This window comes from Amblyraja radiata, chromosome 17 (assembly GCF_010909765.2).
Source record: "Amblyraja radiata isolate CabotCenter1 chromosome 17, sAmbRad1.1.pri, whole genome shotgun sequence".
Taxonomy (NCBI): Eukaryota; Metazoa; Chordata; class Chondrichthyes; order Rajiformes; family Rajidae; genus Amblyraja; species Amblyraja radiata.
In genome coordinates, this window is record NC_045972.1 from 13922530 (window position 1) to 13941367 (window position 18838).

At 42.4% G+C, this 18838-nt stretch overlaps 1 protein-coding gene across 2 annotated transcripts in view; it reads left to right on the top strand.

Annotated features, from left to right (window-relative positions):
- The window catches only part of hsd17b2 (hydroxysteroid 17-beta dehydrogenase 2), a 35335-nt gene extending 27223 nt beyond the window's left edge, over positions 1-8112 (top strand). The window contains exons 4-5 of one of the 2 annotated variants that reach the window (XM_033035771.1): positions 838-975; positions 6778-8112. In XM_033035771.1, coding sequence (XP_032891662.1) covers positions 838-975; positions 6778-7130 — 491 coding nt within the window. In that variant the 3' untranslated portion in view covers positions 7131-8112. The remainder of the gene's footprint in view (positions 1-837; positions 976-6777) is intronic. The other variant, XM_033035772.1, reaches the window with a different exon arrangement.
- Positions 8113-18838: the final 10726 nt, after the last annotated feature.

An 18838-nucleotide genomic window follows, 5' to 3' on the forward strand; every position in this document is an offset into this window, starting at 1 on the left:
TAGTTTAGATAAGTAACCCTTCATCACAGATCCCTCCATTTCCACAAAGGTTCACCATGCTGAAATGACCAAACCATTGCCTGTGGTAGGGTCTGTTGAGTGTTTCTATCTTCTATCCCAATCTACATTAAAATGTAGATAGACACAAAAAGCTGGAGTAACTCAGAGGGACAGGCAGCATCTCTGGAGAGAAGGAATGGGTGATGTTTTGGGTCGAGACCCTTCTTCAGACTTACATTAAAATGTAGTAGGCAAGTGCCCAACGCAGGGTCACATCCTAAAACCTTTACCATCTCTTTGACTCCATGGGTTTTGCTGGACCTGCTGAGTTTTTCCAGCAATTTGCTTTCCGTTGTGAAAATGCCGCCTGTTTGGACCAGTTTTTAGATCAATAGTTACTTCCGGATAAAATTCCTGCCAATCAGAGATATGGGTATCCAAATAGTGTACTCAGTTTCTGAAATTCAGATATTTGTGACCTTAACAGTTTTATACTTTAGCAATTTCTTTCTAATTTTTGACATTAGTGAATATAAAAATATTTATCCATATAGTCATACTCATATATAAATATCTCAAACCTACTTTATACTGAACTTAATCCAATATTGTGTGGAAAATAATGGTGAAATTATATCTCTGAGAAAGCCTGGTCAAGATGTGATAATGTCAGGGCTTTGTTTAAGTAATATGGTAACTCTGGTCTGATCTGTATTTATTTATCCCGACTATATTCTGTTGTGCTGAAGCGAAGCAAGAATTTCATTGTCCTCTCTGGGATACATGACAATAAACTTTCTTGAATCTTGAAGCCTTTTCTGATCTTTCTCCACACAGGAGTCACACCATTATTGGGCTTTGCGGGATATGGTGCCTCGAAGGCTGCTCTCAACATGTTTTCCAATATTTTGAGATCTGAAATTGCCATCTGGGGAGTTAAGGTGGCCATCATTCAGCCAACTAGTTTCAGAACAGGTTAGTACTAACATAGATTTAAAGCAAGCAAGATTCTGATTAGTTTTCTGTTGCATAGAAATTAATCCAAGTAATTTATTCGGGATTTTATGTTTTAAATTACATTTAATGCACTGACGTTATTATATAGTATGCATAGAATTAAGGGCCTATCCCACGAGCATGCGACTCCATGTGGCAAGCGCAACCTAAAGGGCCGGTCCCACCAGCATGCGCCTGCATGCGGCAAGCGCGACGTAACGTGGTCGCTTGAGCCGTACGGCCTCGCGGGGCCGGTCCCACTTCGATCGCCGGAGCCGTATGGAGTTGTGCGGAGCTGGTCCCGACATCGTGCGGGGCTCCGAAAAACTGACCGGGTTCAAAAATTCCGCGCGGCAATGGCCTGCTGGCCCGCAGCCGCCTCGATGCCGTACACACCGCCTCGACGCCGTACGCCTGTCGGACTTCGCTCGAACTTTACATCACTCACTCGACCTCCATGCGTACGGCGTCGAGGCGGCTGTGGGCTTTAGGTCGCGCTTGCCGAATGGAGTCGCATGCTTGTGCGACAGGCCCTTTATCGACCAGGGATTAATTTATAGGCATCTATTCTATACTTTAAAGATGGAGCACATTGCCTGCAAAGAGGTAGGTGTGTGTGTGTGTGTGTGTGTGTGTGTGTGTGTGTGTGTGTGTGTGTGTGTGTGTGTGTGTGTGTGTGTGTGTGTGTGGGTGTGTGGGTGTGTGGGTGTGTGGGTGTGTGGGTGTGGGTGTGGGTGTGTGGGTGTGTGGGTGTGGGGGTGGGGGGTGGGGGTGGGGTGGGTGGGGGGGTGGGGGTGGGGTGGGTGGGGTGGGTGGGGTGGCTGGGTGGGTGGGTGGGTGGGTGGGTGGGTGGGTGGGTGGGTGGGGGTGGGGGTGGGGGTGGGTGTGTCCCGCCCACAACACCCCACGTGCGTTGACCTCCCATGCCGAACCGAATCTGGGGACCTGCAGGCGGGTGGAAGTGGTAATTAGGCCGCGGAGGCTATATTCAGTGGCTCTGTCCCCAGAAACTCCCGATAGCTCCAAAAAATCTGAAGATGGTGGAAATTTCTACCATCTGCCTAAACTGTCTAAATTTTTAATTCAAAATATCTAAATTTATTCACATAGATATTAATAATTTTAAAACATTCAATGGAATTAGTTTCATTAAACTATTGTAAAAATTTTTTTAATGCAATAAAATATATTAATTAATGTAGTTACCTCCATTTTTCTACAAATGGTTGGAGATCCTATTGAAATGAAGGGAGTCCTACCTAAGCCAGTCTTCCCTCACATAAAGCTCCCGAGGGTTTAATGAAGTGCATCTAATCCCTCTATCAGGGATTCACTGCTCATGCTGGGACCATTAATGAGCAGTGATGGAGTGGATCAAAAGTTGTATCTGCTCCAGATCTTCAAGGCATCATGGAACTCTACTATTGACCATGCATTGGTGAAAGTCCTAGGATGCTGATCCGTTGATTATCAGCCCAAATGAGCTAAAGGAGATGAGCAATTTACATTACTAATGTAGCTATATAGAAGTACTTCTGATGGTAAAATCAGGCCAAGTTACAAATACCGCTACAAACATGGGAGGAAATCCTGGGGGGGGGGGGGGCACGTCCCCCCCCTTGCTTTGAGAGGGGGAGGACGATCCCCCCCCATGTTTTGTCATCTGGATTTAAAAACTCAGTGAAAAAAAAGGCTATTAAAAATCTCCGCTTTCCACGAGACAGTGGGGGTGGGACTGATGATCGAGGGAGGGCGCCGATTGGTCAGCAGGCAAAGGGACATGATGATTCAGCACGATGATTGGAGGAGGGAGGTGTCGGTCAGAGGCGGAAGTAGGGGGGGGGTGGGACTGAGGATAGAGCGCGGTGATTGGAGGAGGGAGACGTCCTGGTGGAGCAAAGATCATAGAGCGGAGCTTGAATCGGCCCGTTCACGGAGTTTGAATCGCCCGGCCCGGCGCTGCTCAAAATCGGCCGCAGGATCTTCCACCGGCCCGCGGTCAAATTGCAGCGTCGAGGCGATCGAGGCTCCCGAAGTTGATGCCCCCGCCGGGCGATGAAAGGCCCCGTGAACGGGCTGATTGAAGCCCCATGATTCGGGGCGGACAAAGCTGCTGCTGCTGGAGTTCGGCGTCGGTCACCAACCAGGTCAGCTTCTGATGTTACCATCCACAGGGCCCACAGCCGAAGCCTCGCGTGTGTGCACATGCGTGTACGCGGCCGCCATGAAATTGTGTCCCCCCCCCCCCATGGTTTGATAGCGATTTCTGTGCCTGGCTACAGACATCAGGGAATGATCAATGGAAAACACCTGTAGGCTCCAAATGGATGAATTGTTGTTCCTTCATCTTTCAGAATCATCTTTGGAGTTGAGCTTCATGGGAACAGTGTAGGGGGGGCAGATTGGGATTAAGGCAATTAAACAGGTTACACAAATGTTGAGGTCATGTTTGCTCTGAGTGGTGGCAGTCGTCTGATCTGCATTTTGTTTTCCTGTTGAGAAGACATCACGAAAGAAGATACTTTCTTGGAAGAAATACTGATAGATTGCTGTTTTAGTATGAATGATAGTTTAGGAGCCTGGAGACTGAGAAGGGAGGAGGCAAAGGGACAGTTGTTGTATTGTCTTGTAATTTTATGATGTGGTGCTGTGGGAAAGTGATTGTGGAAATGGAAGAGTGAACTGTAACGTCCTGTAGGGAATAGTTGCTTTGGAATACTCAAGAGGAAGGTAGCGGACCATGTGTGTACTGATGAAGTTTATTAACAGTGACAAAATTACAGAGGATGACCTGTTGAAGTTTATAGTTTAGAGATATAGCACGGAAACAGGCCCTTTGGCCCACTGAATCTACACCAGCCAGCCATCAGTTTTTTATTTGTAAAAAAGTTTGAATACCATGTATCATTTTCCTTCCACTTCACAATTATGCGCCACTTTGTGTTGGTCTATCACATAAAATCCCAATAAAATACATTTACGTTTGTGGTTGTAACGTGACAAAATGTGGAAAAGTTCAAGGGGTATGAATACTTTTGCAAGCCACTGTATACCAAGCCAATGTGGTGTGGTGGCTCGACTACAGTCTGTCTGTCTTTGAAATTTTTTTTGTCTTGTTAAATGTATGTTTTGACTTTAGTTTTTATTATTTTTCTTTAGCTGTGTATATGTGGGGGGTGGGGGAGGGGGGGGGGGGGACTGTTAGTCTCTTCCCTGTACGGGGATCCGACTTTTTCCCTGTCGGGTCTCCGATGTCATTTGGCCCTTCGAGCCTGCACCGCCATTCAATATGATCATGGCTGATCATCCAACCCAGTATCCCGTACCTGCCTTCTCTCCATACCCCCTGATCCCTTTAGCCACAAGGGCCACATCTAACTCCCTCTTAAATATAGCCAATGAACTGGCCCCAACTACCCTCTGTGGCAGAGAGTTCCAGAGATTCACCACTCTCTGTGTGAAAAATGTTTTTCTCATCTCGGTCTTAAAGGATTTCCCCCTTATCCTTAAGCTGTGACCCTAAGGTCTTGGGTTTTTTTGTATTGTAAGACTATAGAAAATGCAATTTCGTTCAAACCAAGCTATTTGAATGACAATAAAAGGCATTCTATTCCCTTCTATTCTTAACCTACAAACCTGTACGTCTTTTGGAATGTGGGACGAAACCAAAGCTCTCGGAGAAAACCCACGCTGTCATGGGGGGATCGTACAAACTCCGTACAGATAGCACCTGTAGTTATGATCGAACCCAGGTCTCTGGCGCTGCAAGTGCTGTAAAGGGGCTGTCCCACTTGGGCGACCTAATCTGCGAGTTTATAAGACTGTCTTCGACCTTCAAACTCGCAGCATGGTCGACACGTGGGCCTAGGAGGTCCTATGAGGTCGCTGGAATTCTCCTTCATGCTCGAGGGAAATTCCCGAATATCTGCGGCCTCAGCGAGGTAAAATTTGGTCAGCATGGTTCTTTTTGCCTCGTAGTGCAGTGGAGTGGTGTCGCTATTTAGTTACAGGCAGTCGAGGGCAGCTGTAGGCAATCTCCTTCGCTGACCGGGCATTTTAATTGGCTCATTGGAGTTTTCAGGACCAAGGAAAACCGACCAGTAGGTTAAATGCCCGCTAAACTTTATTATACTTCTTGAAAGTGTCTCCACTCCTTCTCACCCCCTTCTCCTCCCCTTCTCCTCCCCTTCTCTCCCCTTCTCCTCCCCTTCTCCTCCCCTTCTCCTCCCCGTCTCCTCCCCTTCTCCTCCCCTTCTCTCCCCCTTCTCTCCCCTTCTCTCCCCTTCTCTCCCCTTCTCTCTCCCCCCCTCCCCCCACCCGCGTTCTCTAAAGGACTTACCGTACACTGTGGCAGCCGTTTACCTTCCTCTTCATCACACACACAGCGCTCCCCTGCTTTCCCTGGCCCCCGCCTTCGCGATGTGTTTGTGTGTGTGTGTGTGTGCGGTCGGTCGATCTAGCTCGCGGTTTCAACACTGACAGTCGACCCAGCTCCATTTAAAGTACTGGAGGTATTACCTTCCACCTGACGAGAATGGTTAGAATTGACTGACTTGATAGTAGCTATTTACAGGTGCTCAGAGATAGCTTTACTTTCCCAATGGTCTTATATAGAAGCAGGGATAGATAACTCCACCATTTAATATCATACTCTCCCATCCATGCGCAAAGTTGCACTTCAAACAAATGTATTGAAAAAAATAGATTCTAACTTGTCTCAAAAAAGTACATGGTTGTTAGCATTTCAATCATTCTATAGTCCTCAAGAACCAGATGATAGAGGAAAGATTCAATAGGAACCTGAAGGGCAATATTTTCACACAAAGGGTGATGGCTATATTTTAAGGTAGACAGCAGCATCTATGGAGCGAAGGAAATAGGCAACGTTTTGGGCTGAAACCCTTCTTCAGACTGATGTGAGGGTGGGGGGGGGAAGAAGAAAGGAAGAGGAGGAACCAGAGGGCTGAGGGAGAGCTGAGAAGGGGAGGAGACAGTAAGGACTACCTGAAATTGCGTCCACATTCTCTGTAATTTCTTGCAGTCTTGGATGAAGCCATTCCCAAACCATGCTGTGATGCATGCCGATAAAATGCTTTGTACGGCGCATTTGTCGAAGTTGGTGAGAGTTGTTGCGGACATGCCAAACTTCCTACGCCTTCTAAGGAAGTATGGCACTGGTGTGCTTTCTTCGACATTACTTTGATATGTCTGGTCCAGGATAAGTTGCTGGTGATGCTCCAAGGAGCTTGAAACTTTCAACCATCCCTACTTCGATGCCATTGAAGTATATAGGGGTATGTGTATCACTTGCTTCCTGAAGTCGATCACAATCTCTTTTGTCTTGCTGCCTTGAGGGAAAACGTGGTTGTCTTTTCACCAGGTTTGGAGCTAAACTAAACTAAACTACTGAATATGCAACAAGCTGCCAGTGGAGGTAGTTGAGGCAGGACTATAACAACATTTAAAATACATTTGGATAGTTATATGGATGGGAAGTGTTTAGAAAAATATTTGCCAAATGCAGGATTAAATGTTTATATAATACTTGTCTACAATACTGGTGTTGATGGGATATCTTTGTTGGTGTGGGCAAGTTTGGCCGATGGACCCGTATCCATGCTGTATGATGGTGACTCCATGTGATGAGGGAAGTTTGTCTAGGCAAAAATATTTTGAGTTATTCAATCATTTATGTGGCTCCATTGATTGGCCAATTAATTCTATATATGGTGCCACGGATAGTGCACTATCTGAATCCTACATTATTCTTTATCTCCATAGGTATATTTGGCACCAGTGACCAATGGAGCAACCAGCACAAGAAACTCATGCAGTATCTCTCTCCTGATGTGAGAAAAGATTATGGTGAAAGCTATATAACCTCATGCATAGACAACCGCGCTAAATATCACGATGAATCACGTGAAGATCTGCAAACTGTTCTTGATGATATCTCCTTGGCATTGATGGCAAAGAACCCAAAGCGGGTCTATTCCCCTGGACAAGCTGCTTTATATCTGCCGTTCCTCCATCAATATGCTCCCACCTGTATATTTGAATATGTTATGATTTCTTTGGTTGGCTCAGGTCTGAATCAACCAGATGGAGTTAAAGAAAAAGGATCCCATCAGTAGCTAATATCAACCCATTCTCCATTCAGCACAGATGGGTACTTTCTACCGATGAAAACCTATATACAGTTTATTATATTTTATATATATACTAGACCAAGTGGGACCCGTTGGGTCCCGTCCCCTCAACGCGCGATTGCGTGGTTATATTTATACGTGGTTATAATACAATATAACCATGTATATATATATATATATATATATAGGTTTTTATTAGTAGCATGTACCCATCTGTATAACACACACACACACATAATATATATGTGTGTACACACCTTATTATATATATATATATTTATGTGTATGTGTGTTTGCAGAAGGCAACCTATCCAACCTTACAAAAAAAATGTTTTGCAATAGGCAGGTCATCGCACAAAATATTATAGAGATACCTGACAATTCCGGTATTTGCACCCTTTGGTCCATTCAGTCCAACACAGACTAGAATTCTTTAGAAATCCTTTATTTCACCAAGGTGACCTTGCTTCTCTGTCCTGCTCTGGGAAGCTCACTTGCTCCAGCACAGTCAAAGATAAAAATGTGCTCAAACAAAGGAATTAGCATAAATATATATATGGTTGATACAGTGGGAGGTAACTGACAACGGGCGGTAATTCTAGACCAATGACTACAGTATCATATGGTTATATATGTGGGGACAATCTTTCCACCCAATTATAATCATACACAACATAATACATCTGAGCCAATCACAATAGCGTCGAACATCACGTTTTACAAGAATGATGATGTCATAGCAAGAAAAGTAAAACTTAACTCCATCAGCCACTAGGTATACTACGATGTCCAAGAGACAGAATACTTAACCCTCTCTGTCCCAAAGTACCCCCACCTCTGCATATTCTCATACCAAAGATAAACACAAAAGGCTGAACTAACTCAGCAGGACAGGCAGCATCCTTGGAGAACATGGATAGATGATGTTTCGTATCGGGAACCTTCAGATTGATTATGGGGGTGGGGGTGGGGGGACAAACCCCGAGAGAGAGAAGGGGCAGGACAGAGCATGGCCGATAACAGGTGAACACAGGCAAGGGGGTTAATTGATGGGCAGATTGTTGAACAAATGCTAGAGTTGAAGAGACAGGTGTGAGCCCGAGAAGATAAAAGAGTTGTAAATAGTTTGGGGATAGAAAACGTGAATTGTGATACCATTCCCCATGTACGCTTCCTAAGCTAAAGCTTAAACGCTTATCGAACATTTATATTTTAGAATGTATATTTTATATCTTAGAATTGTTGTTAAACAAAAGTGGACTCTATAGGGGTTTAGCTCAGAATCAGATTAGTTTTTTGCTGCATACACCAGATTATATTCCTGATTTGCATGAATGTTATAGAGCATATAATGATGGCTACAATAATAGATGCAAAGTGTCTAGAATAGTGTAGAGATTGCAGTGAAATCTGAAATAGTCCAAAAAATACTAAAATGCAATAATGGAATAACTGAATGAGGTAAAACAAGTGTGTGTGAGAACGCCTCTGAGAAAGGGTGCAAATGAGGGGATTGGTCCAGGAGTCTAATAGCAGTGGGGAAGAAGCTGTTCCTCAATCAGGAAAGCTCCTGTATCTTGTCCCAGGAGGTAGAAGAGAGAAAAGGGGATGGCCAGGGTGACAAGCGTCCTTGACGATACTTTTTAGTCTTCCTGGTGCATTGTGATCATCACTTCCTCATCACTGTGTTCACCACTCACCCACCGAGCCCCCCCCCCCCCCCCCCCCCCCCCCCCCCACTCCCTCCACTCCCTTAAGCCAATAAGCAATCCCTTCATCTTGCTGACGTTAAAGGCTAGGTTGTTATTCTGACACCAATTTCCCGTACTCTTTTTGTTGTGCAACATCGTTGTTGATCTGGCCATCAATAGCAGTATCAACGGTGGACTTAAAGGGCAAGCTGGTATTGAGATTAACTCAGACATTCATTTTATGAAATATCTTTCCTCTGTGCTCTGTAGCAGCTTTCATGAGGGTAAACTTGGAAAGCAGCTGGTCCCAACACAGCCACGGGACGATCACTGATAATACCGCTCTTGTTGGCCAGATCAATGGCAACGATGAGTACAACCAAAATAAATGAAGTGACCTGCCTCAATTAATGTTGTAGAAGGCATTCATTAATGTAGGAGGTGAGTGTTGTTCCTCTGTTATATTTAATTTAATTTAACTTGCGGTATCTGTTGAGTATATTGCAATTATTTCCACCGAATCATGAGCAAAACAGACCCTGGATTTGTTCTGGTCAACAACCAATTTTCCAGAAGTTTTCTTGAATGGCTATGAGCCTCCTACAGTATATAACATCTCTAATGCCCATTTTATACTGTTGCCTCAGGGAAAGAAAAACTCTTGTGAGTTTATCAGGGACCCAGATTCCTGTTTATAATTAATGCCGAACAATCCTCTGACAAAAACAAATGCCATGTTTATAGCTGCTTTATATCCAAAAACGCATGCCACATTTATCAATTTCTACTCTACAAACATAAGAAATACAACCTGTTTAATAGACAGTGAAACTTAACTGCAATTTTATGAATTTACACTCAACCTTTAAGGAGAACATTCTTCACTTGAACTGTATATTGTTCTTTGATTAAGAGGGAATATTAGATTACAGATTAATTGCACAATTTACACTTTGTATAATCTTTCCTACTGCAGCAAGATAGACACAATGAAGGTATATTTTATTCTCGGGCCAAGGGACATATTTTGTTCAATTTAATCCATTGTATCAGAATTATTTTTCTGTGTATCTACAGCAATACCTATTTGTACTGTAACTCATTGTCTAAGCGATGTTGGCTTGACATCAAATTAGTCATTTTTTCACATGCCTATCTGTCATTTTAAGTCTCATACTTCTTAACAAGTAACTTTTCAACTGAATAGGCAGAACAGAGTAAGGAATCAGTAGCTCAGTGGGAAATCCTGAAACTGAAGCTTCATGAAGGACTGTCTGCAGCATGGAATTTTGTTAAGGTGGCTTTTGGAGTATCTGGAATGTGGACCAAAGAAAGTTTTAAAATTGAGAGCGAAACAGCTTTTCACGCTCCAGGACTACCAGTCCCTTCTGTCACGTTATTCTTATAATAAGGCTCGTACAACGACGTAATCGGAGTCTGTCTTTATTTAGCAAACTCTGTACAGCAACAGCAGGCTCGTGTGCAGGCCCGGGCCTCTCCTCAGCCCAACATCCGGTTCCGCCCCACAGCGCCCTCTTCAGGCCGGATGCTGGCACTGCAGCCTGTCCTTACACTATTATTCCATAATACCACACCTTCGACAGAAGGTTCAAGTACCAGAAGTCATAGCACGATGGTTGGAAAAATAACAAAATATGATAAGGAAAGCATTATTATGCAGCTGGAAGTTGGGATCAGGAACGCACTGCCGAGGGTAATGGCAGAGGCAATTTCCACAGGGAGCAAATGTGCAAAATAGAGCTGGATATGTGGAATCAATTTGTGAGGTGTTGTGAAGAGCTTGGGGGAGTGGAACTAGCTGGATTGCTCTTACATGGAACTAATATGAACTCAAGGGACCAAATGGCCTCTTTCCATGCAATTCTGTGATGGAATGAATATTCTGCGCCTGGTTACACTGAACTTTATTTACAATTAGAATTGAGAAACACAGGATATTTTTACAGAATTCCTATAAATGAAATGTTTGCATTCTAACCACTGTTCATCTCAGGTCTCAAAAGATATCATATTTTTTGAGAAAAACACATGGAGCTGCTGACTTTCTGTCAATCTGGCATTATTGCAAACCACTGTGGAGTATGTTAATACACACTGCTGGTGGAATAAGCATGACCTCTATAGAAATTCAGACCACTCCAATTGGATCTGTGAATGGGTTTAATTATCACACCTCATCTTGCCTAGGATGGTTCACTCAGGAAGATTTTGTTGTTGCTATATCGGTCATTTTGCACGTATTTCCTTTGGTTTCAATGGGATTACTTAAATCACATTACTTTAGATTTTATTTAGGTGTTATCCATAAACTGTCAAATATACCAAATGCTGAAAATGATATTACATTTTTAATTACTGTTTCAACTGGGTGTATCATGTGACATGAACAAAGTTCAATACTGTGTTTCTTTTCAGAACGTTACATTGTACAGTACTCTCGCTGTTATTGTTTAGCTGTTCACAGCACATTTATTGTGGGTGCTGGAACACATCTCCTGAAAAAATAAGATTTTAGTTGACTTTAAGTACAATAATGACAAGTCAATGATAAAAAATATAATTCTTTAAAATTTAATTTGACATTATGCCTGTTTTTAAATTTTTTGATTTGCCAGCTGACCAATAATGCCATGCTGGCCTGAATGTATGCAACGAAATATTTTGTTTTTTTTAAATGTTCTCATTTTGCAATGTATTGGACTGTCATGGAGAATTAGGATTGGGCTAAGAATTCCACTTGCTATGTGGGTATGCGATGCAAAAAAACAGATCATAAAAACATTATTTTTAATTGTCATATTGTCACAGGCTGCCAGCATTGCTTAGTTGAAAAAGATAACAAGTGGCATGTCATCTGGCATTGTTAAGGGATGAGACAATCAACTTTTAACCTCATTATTGATTGTTGCTGTTATTTTGCAGTTATTGTCTTGTGTCTCGAATTTGATGTGCAGCTAACAGTTGTAACACCAATAGTGTCTCCGGTTATGTTCAATATCCGCAGAGTTCAGTGATATGCTTGCAAGAAGGCATGATTAGAGCTGCTTCAAAATACCTTTTTCATGATCTCAGGAAACTAAGCAACGTAGCAGAATAGAACAATGCAATTTTTATAAACTGTGATTTTAAAAAGTCAATTTATGAAGGTGCAGATCAGTTAGGCCAATTTGTTGTATGCCCACTGCAATATTGGGATTTAGACTGCTTTAGTCTTACAAAGCCAAACTGCATCCTGATTATGTTGTCATCATCTTGTCATAGGCGATGGTGAAATTGCACCAATGCTATAGGCAACGCTGTGACTGCAGCACAGTAAAAGACCAGAAGATACTGGAAATACTCAACGGGTCAGGCTGTGTTTTCGGAAAGGAAACAAGGTTAACATTTCAGGTTGGAGACCCTTCGCTAAAACTGGGAAGGAGATAAAATAAAAGTTCAATGGTGCTTTATTTGTCAAAATGCTGTTAAGTTGAGGGAAGGTGTGGGAAGCAGGATGTCTCCGATATAACCGGTAAAACTGCAGTGACCCTGGGGATAAATTGTAAACCAGGTTATTTGGTCCATGGGTGAATGGGAGCAATTGGAGAGAGACAAAATAATGTCGGAGTTACAAAATGCAGAGCAGGGAGACACACCCGGCAGGTCAGAATGGGCATTTTCTCCACCTCCAGAAGGAAAACAGGAGTGTTTTTTCCTTCTTCTGGGACTGGAAGAAAATGCCTCAGGGATAAATTGCCCTTACCTGAGCTGCTGGGCTTATCTTCCTGCTCTGCAATTCCCAACTCCTACATGCTCTAGTCTATATTGTCACACTCTACCTGCTACCATTCACTTATTGACCAGATAACCTTATTTACAGTTTATCCCCATGGCCACCCTGGCTTTGCCCTGTTTGAGACATCCACCTCTCCCAACTTAACTGCAACTTAACAAAGCTTCTTTCATCTGTCTCCCAATTCTGAAAAAGGGCCTTTAACCTGAGACATTATCTAAGTTTCTCTTCCCAAAGATGTAGCTTTGGTATTGCTATTTGGACTCTCATGGTGAATTAGAATGTACTTTTCCAGCATATGTAGATGTTTTGTTTTCACTGTGATGGCAGCCTTCACTGTTGAGGGGTGACCTGGTTCACCACATATGTCAATGTTTGCAGCACGAAGGACAACACGGTGGTGCAGCGGTAGAGTTGCTGCCTTACAGCGCCAGAGACCTGGGTTCGATCCTTACTGCGGGTGCTGTGTGTACAGAGTTTGTACATTCTCACCGTGACCACATGGGATTTCTCCAGGTGCTCTGGTTTCCTCCCACACTCCAAAGACATGCGGGTTTGTAGGTTAATTGGCAATTGTAAATTGTCGCTAGTGTGTCGGATTAAACTCGTGTACGGGTGATCATTGGTCGGCGCGGACTCAGTGGGCCGAAGGGCGTGTTTCCACGCTGTACCTCTGTTGTGTATATAATGATAACTGTAACCAGATGATATGACTTGCGCAGTGTACTTATGTAAAATAAAAAAGCCCCACACTGGTAATTGTTTGATTGAAGCATAGGCCCCTTTCCGTCTTCATGCCACTGCCATAATATCTTATAATCCTTAAACTAAACTAAACCAGTGACTCCATCAATACCAAGTATTTAAAAAAATATGAACCTATGGGGGATTGGGGGATTGGGGGATTATGTTTTGGGGGATTTAGTAATTTAAATTTCATACTTTACTGCCTGTTCGTAACATAATGGAGAAAATCATGAAAGTGTAAACACCAAACATGTAGGTAGGCAGTATTTCTGCTTGTTTCACATTCATTCTCCCGGTGCCTACTTAAAACAAGCAGTAATAATTTGTTAAACACCATCTTGCAAATCAAAAGGTAACCTACGCATAATGATTGCATTGTTCAGTAGAACACTAATACAGGTTAGTTTTACTCCAGGGTGTAAATTATTGGCATATAAATATAATATTTACCTGAAATCTCATTAGTGAAATGTTTGCCTCAGTATTCTTAATGCAAAATTTATAATATCAATGGCCTAACGGCTGAAATTCTGTCTCACCATTGAGATATCCTGTGGGTGTGAAGATATTAAGCATGTCTGACGTCTTAAAATATCACGCTGCTACTATCTGTAGCCCTGAGCTACACGCATTTAAAGATCAACTTAACTAAGTCATATTTTACTATTGCCAATCATTGCTGCAAAATGGAACAGTCCTTTAAACACAATCATTGTGTGATTTCTGTTCATTTTCAGTTTGAGTAGCAAGCAAACTGATTTGGAGTATCAAACATGTAAGACATATTTAATATTAAAACTCAGTTCAAGCTGGTGCCTGCATTATCAATTATATCTTAGCTAAGCCACACTCACTTTGAAAGTGGCAGTGGCATGAAGCAATTATGCTTTATTTGCTCACAGACTTTGAAGAAATAATTTTGCTGCGGTTAAAAATGTTCCTTACATATATTTAAAAACACGGGTAGTTTGCTCTAAGTCTCACTCTGGCGGAGAACCAGCATGGACATGATGGGTCAAACGGCCTCCTTGAATACTGTCACCATTTTATGACTATGTACAATCTATGATATGTATACTATTATCATCCATACAAATGGATGCCTGAGTTTTTATTCTAAATGTATTTTGTTTTCAACATTAAGAATCAAGCTCTGTCCGTCCACTGTTATTGAAAAGACACAATATTTTAAAATTGTTCAAGTTGCCCAGAGATACTAGGGCTTTAAGTACGTATATAATGCCGTGCTTCACTGTGAATAATTCTTAATCTTGTTAGAGCATCACTTCCTTCTGTAACCATATAAATGCTGGGTTGTTGTAACTTGAACGGAAACAATTGCTGTTCAATAAATCTTGCATTAAAATTTACTGGAATAAAAGATAAAATACTTTCTGATCTGCATTTGATTTACTAAAGTTACACTATTGAATATGGTTTTGTCTGCTTGTTATTTGAAAGAAAAGTGACAGCGTTTCAAATTGTTCTGCTACACCATATACTGCCTGAAGAAGAGTCTCGACCCAAAACGTCACCCATTCCTTTTCTCCAGAGATGCTGCCTGCCCCGCTGAGTTACTCCAGTATCTTGTGTCTATCTTCGGATTAAACCAGCATCTGCAGTTCCTTCCTACACATATACTGCCGTTTCAGCATTACATTAAGTACACCGGATCCCCCACAAAACTTAGTTTGTCCTGTTGCCTGTTATTCTGACGATGTATTTTTTGTAGTACTTCACCTTTCACCATTCTCTCTCTTCAATATTAAAGTTCTTGGAACTAGTGCCTCTGTGATATTCTGGCACGTTTCCTTTCTTACTACTCTAAGCAATTTTCTTGAGTTTTCAACCTCCATCTCAACATGATTTAAACTCTCTTTGCCCTTCACAATCCCTCTTTTCTTCCTTAACTCCCCTCATAGTCAATTTAGCTGTTTACTTCTTTAGTAGCTAACTCCTTGAGTTGCCTGTTTATACAGAGTCATACAGCATGGAATCATGCCAACCAAGATGGCCCATCTAAACTAGATTCATTTGCCTGCATCTGGCAAAAACCCTCTAAACCTTTCCTATTCATGTACCTGTCCGTGTCTTTTCAATGTTGTTATAGAACCTGCCTCAACTATCTCCTCTGACAGCTTGTTCTATATACCCACCACCTTCTGTCTGAAAATGTTGCCCCTCTGAAGAAGGGTCTCGACCCGCAACGTCACCTAATCTTTTTCGCCAGAGATGCTGTCTGACCCGCTGAGTTACACCAGCTTTTTGTGCCTATCTTCTGTGTAATTACCCTATCTATTCCCCTCATGATTGTATACACATCCATAAGATCACCCCTCAGCCTCTTGCACTCCAAAGAATAAAGTCCGAGCCTGCTCAACCATTCCCTGGAGCTCAGGCCCTCAAGTTTTGGCAACTTGTAAATCTGTAGGAAAGAACTACAGACGCTAGTTTAAATTGAATGGGTGACATTTTGAGTCGAGACCCTCTTATGGCACAAAGTCTTTTACCCAAGGTGGGGAAATCAAGAACCAGAGGACATAGGTTTAAGGTCTGAAGAAAGGTCTCGATCCCAAACGTCACCCATTCCTTCCCTCCATAGTTGCTGCCTGTCCCGCTGAGTTACTCCTGCATTTTGTGACTATCCTCGTAAATCTTCGTTTCACTCTCTCCCCTTTTCACAGTCTCAGATAAGGTGACCTCTGATCACTTTTGGTCTTCCTCAGACCTTTTCAAGCCTTCACTCACTGCAAGACATAGTGTTTCCTGCAGTCACTTGCAACAGTCTTTCAATTTTCCAACTACGTCATATTGCCCTCTGCTAATCACGGTTCATGTGTTAATTTGCTTGATCAATCGTCAGTACCATATGTACCGAAATAGAACATTGAAATTCTTACTTGTAGCAGCACAACAGGTCTGTAAATGCACTCAATAAATAATTTAATTTAAAAATTATTTCAATAAATTAAAAAAATATATTTTGTGCAAAAAAACAACACAAATCCCAAAGTACCCAGTGCAATCAAGGCAGTTCATAGTTTAGCTGGAGTTTGTTCAATAGCATGATGGCTGTTGGGAAGAAGGTATTTCCTGAACCTGGCTGTTACAGTTTTTAAGCTCCTGTACCATCTTGCAGATGCCAGGAGTGAAATGAGAGCATGACCAGGCAGAATTGGATCAATGATGATCCTGGCTGCCTTTTTGAGGCAGCAACGTATGTAGATCCCTTTGATGGTGGGGAAGTGATGGATTGGGCAGTGTTCACAACTCTTTGTAATCTCCTTCGCTCCTGGGCATTTGTGTTGCCGAACCTCTTGATTTTACCTTAGTAAAACTCTTAGGTCTAAATATGCAATCATTTATGACGATACTATGGGATTGAAAATTAAATTTTCCTCATGAGTAACATGATAATCATCATTTTTATATTATGTTACCTTGTTCTCGTAAATTGTCCCTAGAGTGTAGGATATTGCTGGTGTATGGGAATCCCTGGTCAGCACAGACACGGTGGGCCGACGGGCCTGCTTCTGCACTGTTTCTCTAAACTAAACTAAACTAAATTATTCATGCAGTACTTGCACATTCTGTAGATCAAACATTATTGCTGATTTGATCCGGGTCTGGTTTTGCTGCTGATGACCTGATCCATAATCCATGTGAGGTTTCCACACCGCCACCACCTAGTGGCATGCGGGCAGCCATGTTCGTTAGGCAGTTCAACTTACTATTTCGAGCCCACAGTACTCTACTTTGAAGAAGTTCTCCTCTCTACAATTAGTATCAGGGCTGCCAACATTGAGGGAGAGTTGGGAGTGAGAAATTGCGAGAGACCAAGCCTGAGGGAGCATAGCGACCGAGGGGGGAGGGAAGGGTTTATGGGAGGGGGGTATTGGTATGGAGCTTTCCCATTTTTCAGCTTGAAATTGTGCAATCTGGTGCATACTGCAGCGAGTCTTTTAACTTACACTTGAATGCAATATTTATGCTTTAAATTCGATTAGCTATGGGAGGTTAGGCTAAATTAAATTCCTAATTACATTCCACAGTAGAGCCAGGCTCTGATCAACAGATGCAGCACATGAATGATCTCAGTGTATTCATGTATGGAAATCTGATTATAATCAAACACTTGGTCGATGTTGACCAACCTGCGTCTCACTGCACACCTGGTACTACTCCTGACCCTGACTCCAGTTGCATACCTTCCCTCATTCCTGACCCTGAGTCCAGCCTTACACCTGGCCCTCGATTCTACCCTGATCATAGCTGCTTACCTGCTTAGGTTCCCAGCGCTGAACACTCCCATTGTCCCAGCTTTGACTGCACACCTACTACTATTCCAGACCTTGACTCTGGATGCACACTTGGCATTGCTCCTAGCCCCTCTGCATTGACAATATATCTGGCCCACACATAAAGCCCCATATCTGACCCCCTGGACTTAACCTGTTACGTTCAAGTCCACAGGTGCTTATCTAATGCGGTAATCTTTTATGGGGCATTTCACAGACCAAATTTTGTATAACAAAATTTGCCACATCAACTGGCTTCCTTGTTATCTAACATGCTAGTTACTTTGTCAAAGAAGTCATCAATTGGTTGAACACAATTTCTCATCCATAAAATTATACTCACTCAGCTCTGTAAGTATTCTGTTACCATTTCCTTCATTTTCATAACAAACTGTCCTGAAGTCATTTTCATCCCCAATATTTTCAGTATTTTGCTGTCTTCCTCTCAGCTGGGACTTTTCCAAAATGCAAAGTCCAATAACTATATATTTAACCAATATTATTCTATTAAATTTGATCTAGAGAGTATATAATATTTTCTGTGGTATTCATAACACAACAATGATAAAAAGATCTTTGTTTTGATTGCACCTACCAACATGCATACATTATTATATTACAGTTAATATGTACCGAGGGCAAATTTTTGTTGCAATGCTCCCCATTCGCAATTACATTTACATTGACGTTCCCCGCTCACATCTGGCAGTGATCTGTCTGAACCAGGGGCTACAGAGCGTTTTTGAAAGTGGGGAGGCTGAGCGATGACTGATCACTGGCCTTGGAGGTACCCGGCGAGGGAGTGGAGCAAGCAAGTGGGGGGAGGGTGTGGGAGGGGGAGTGTCTTTTTGAAGGGAGTGCTAGGGACTTTTTGAAATTTGATTTATTAAAATCATGTTTTAGTGCATTGTAGATTTCAATGTTTTTGTTTGAAGTTTTTGTTTTTTGTTTGAAGTATTTTTAAGAGGTAACTTTTTAAGGGGTAACTTTATCCACACAAAGGTGTATGAAACAAGCTGCCAGAGGAGGTAGTTGAGGCAGGGACTATCCCAACATTTAAGAAGCAGTTCGACTGATACATGGATACGACAGGTTTGGAGGTATGAACCAAAAGCAGGTAGCGTAGCTGGGACATGTTGGCGGGTGTGGGCAAGTTGCGCCGAA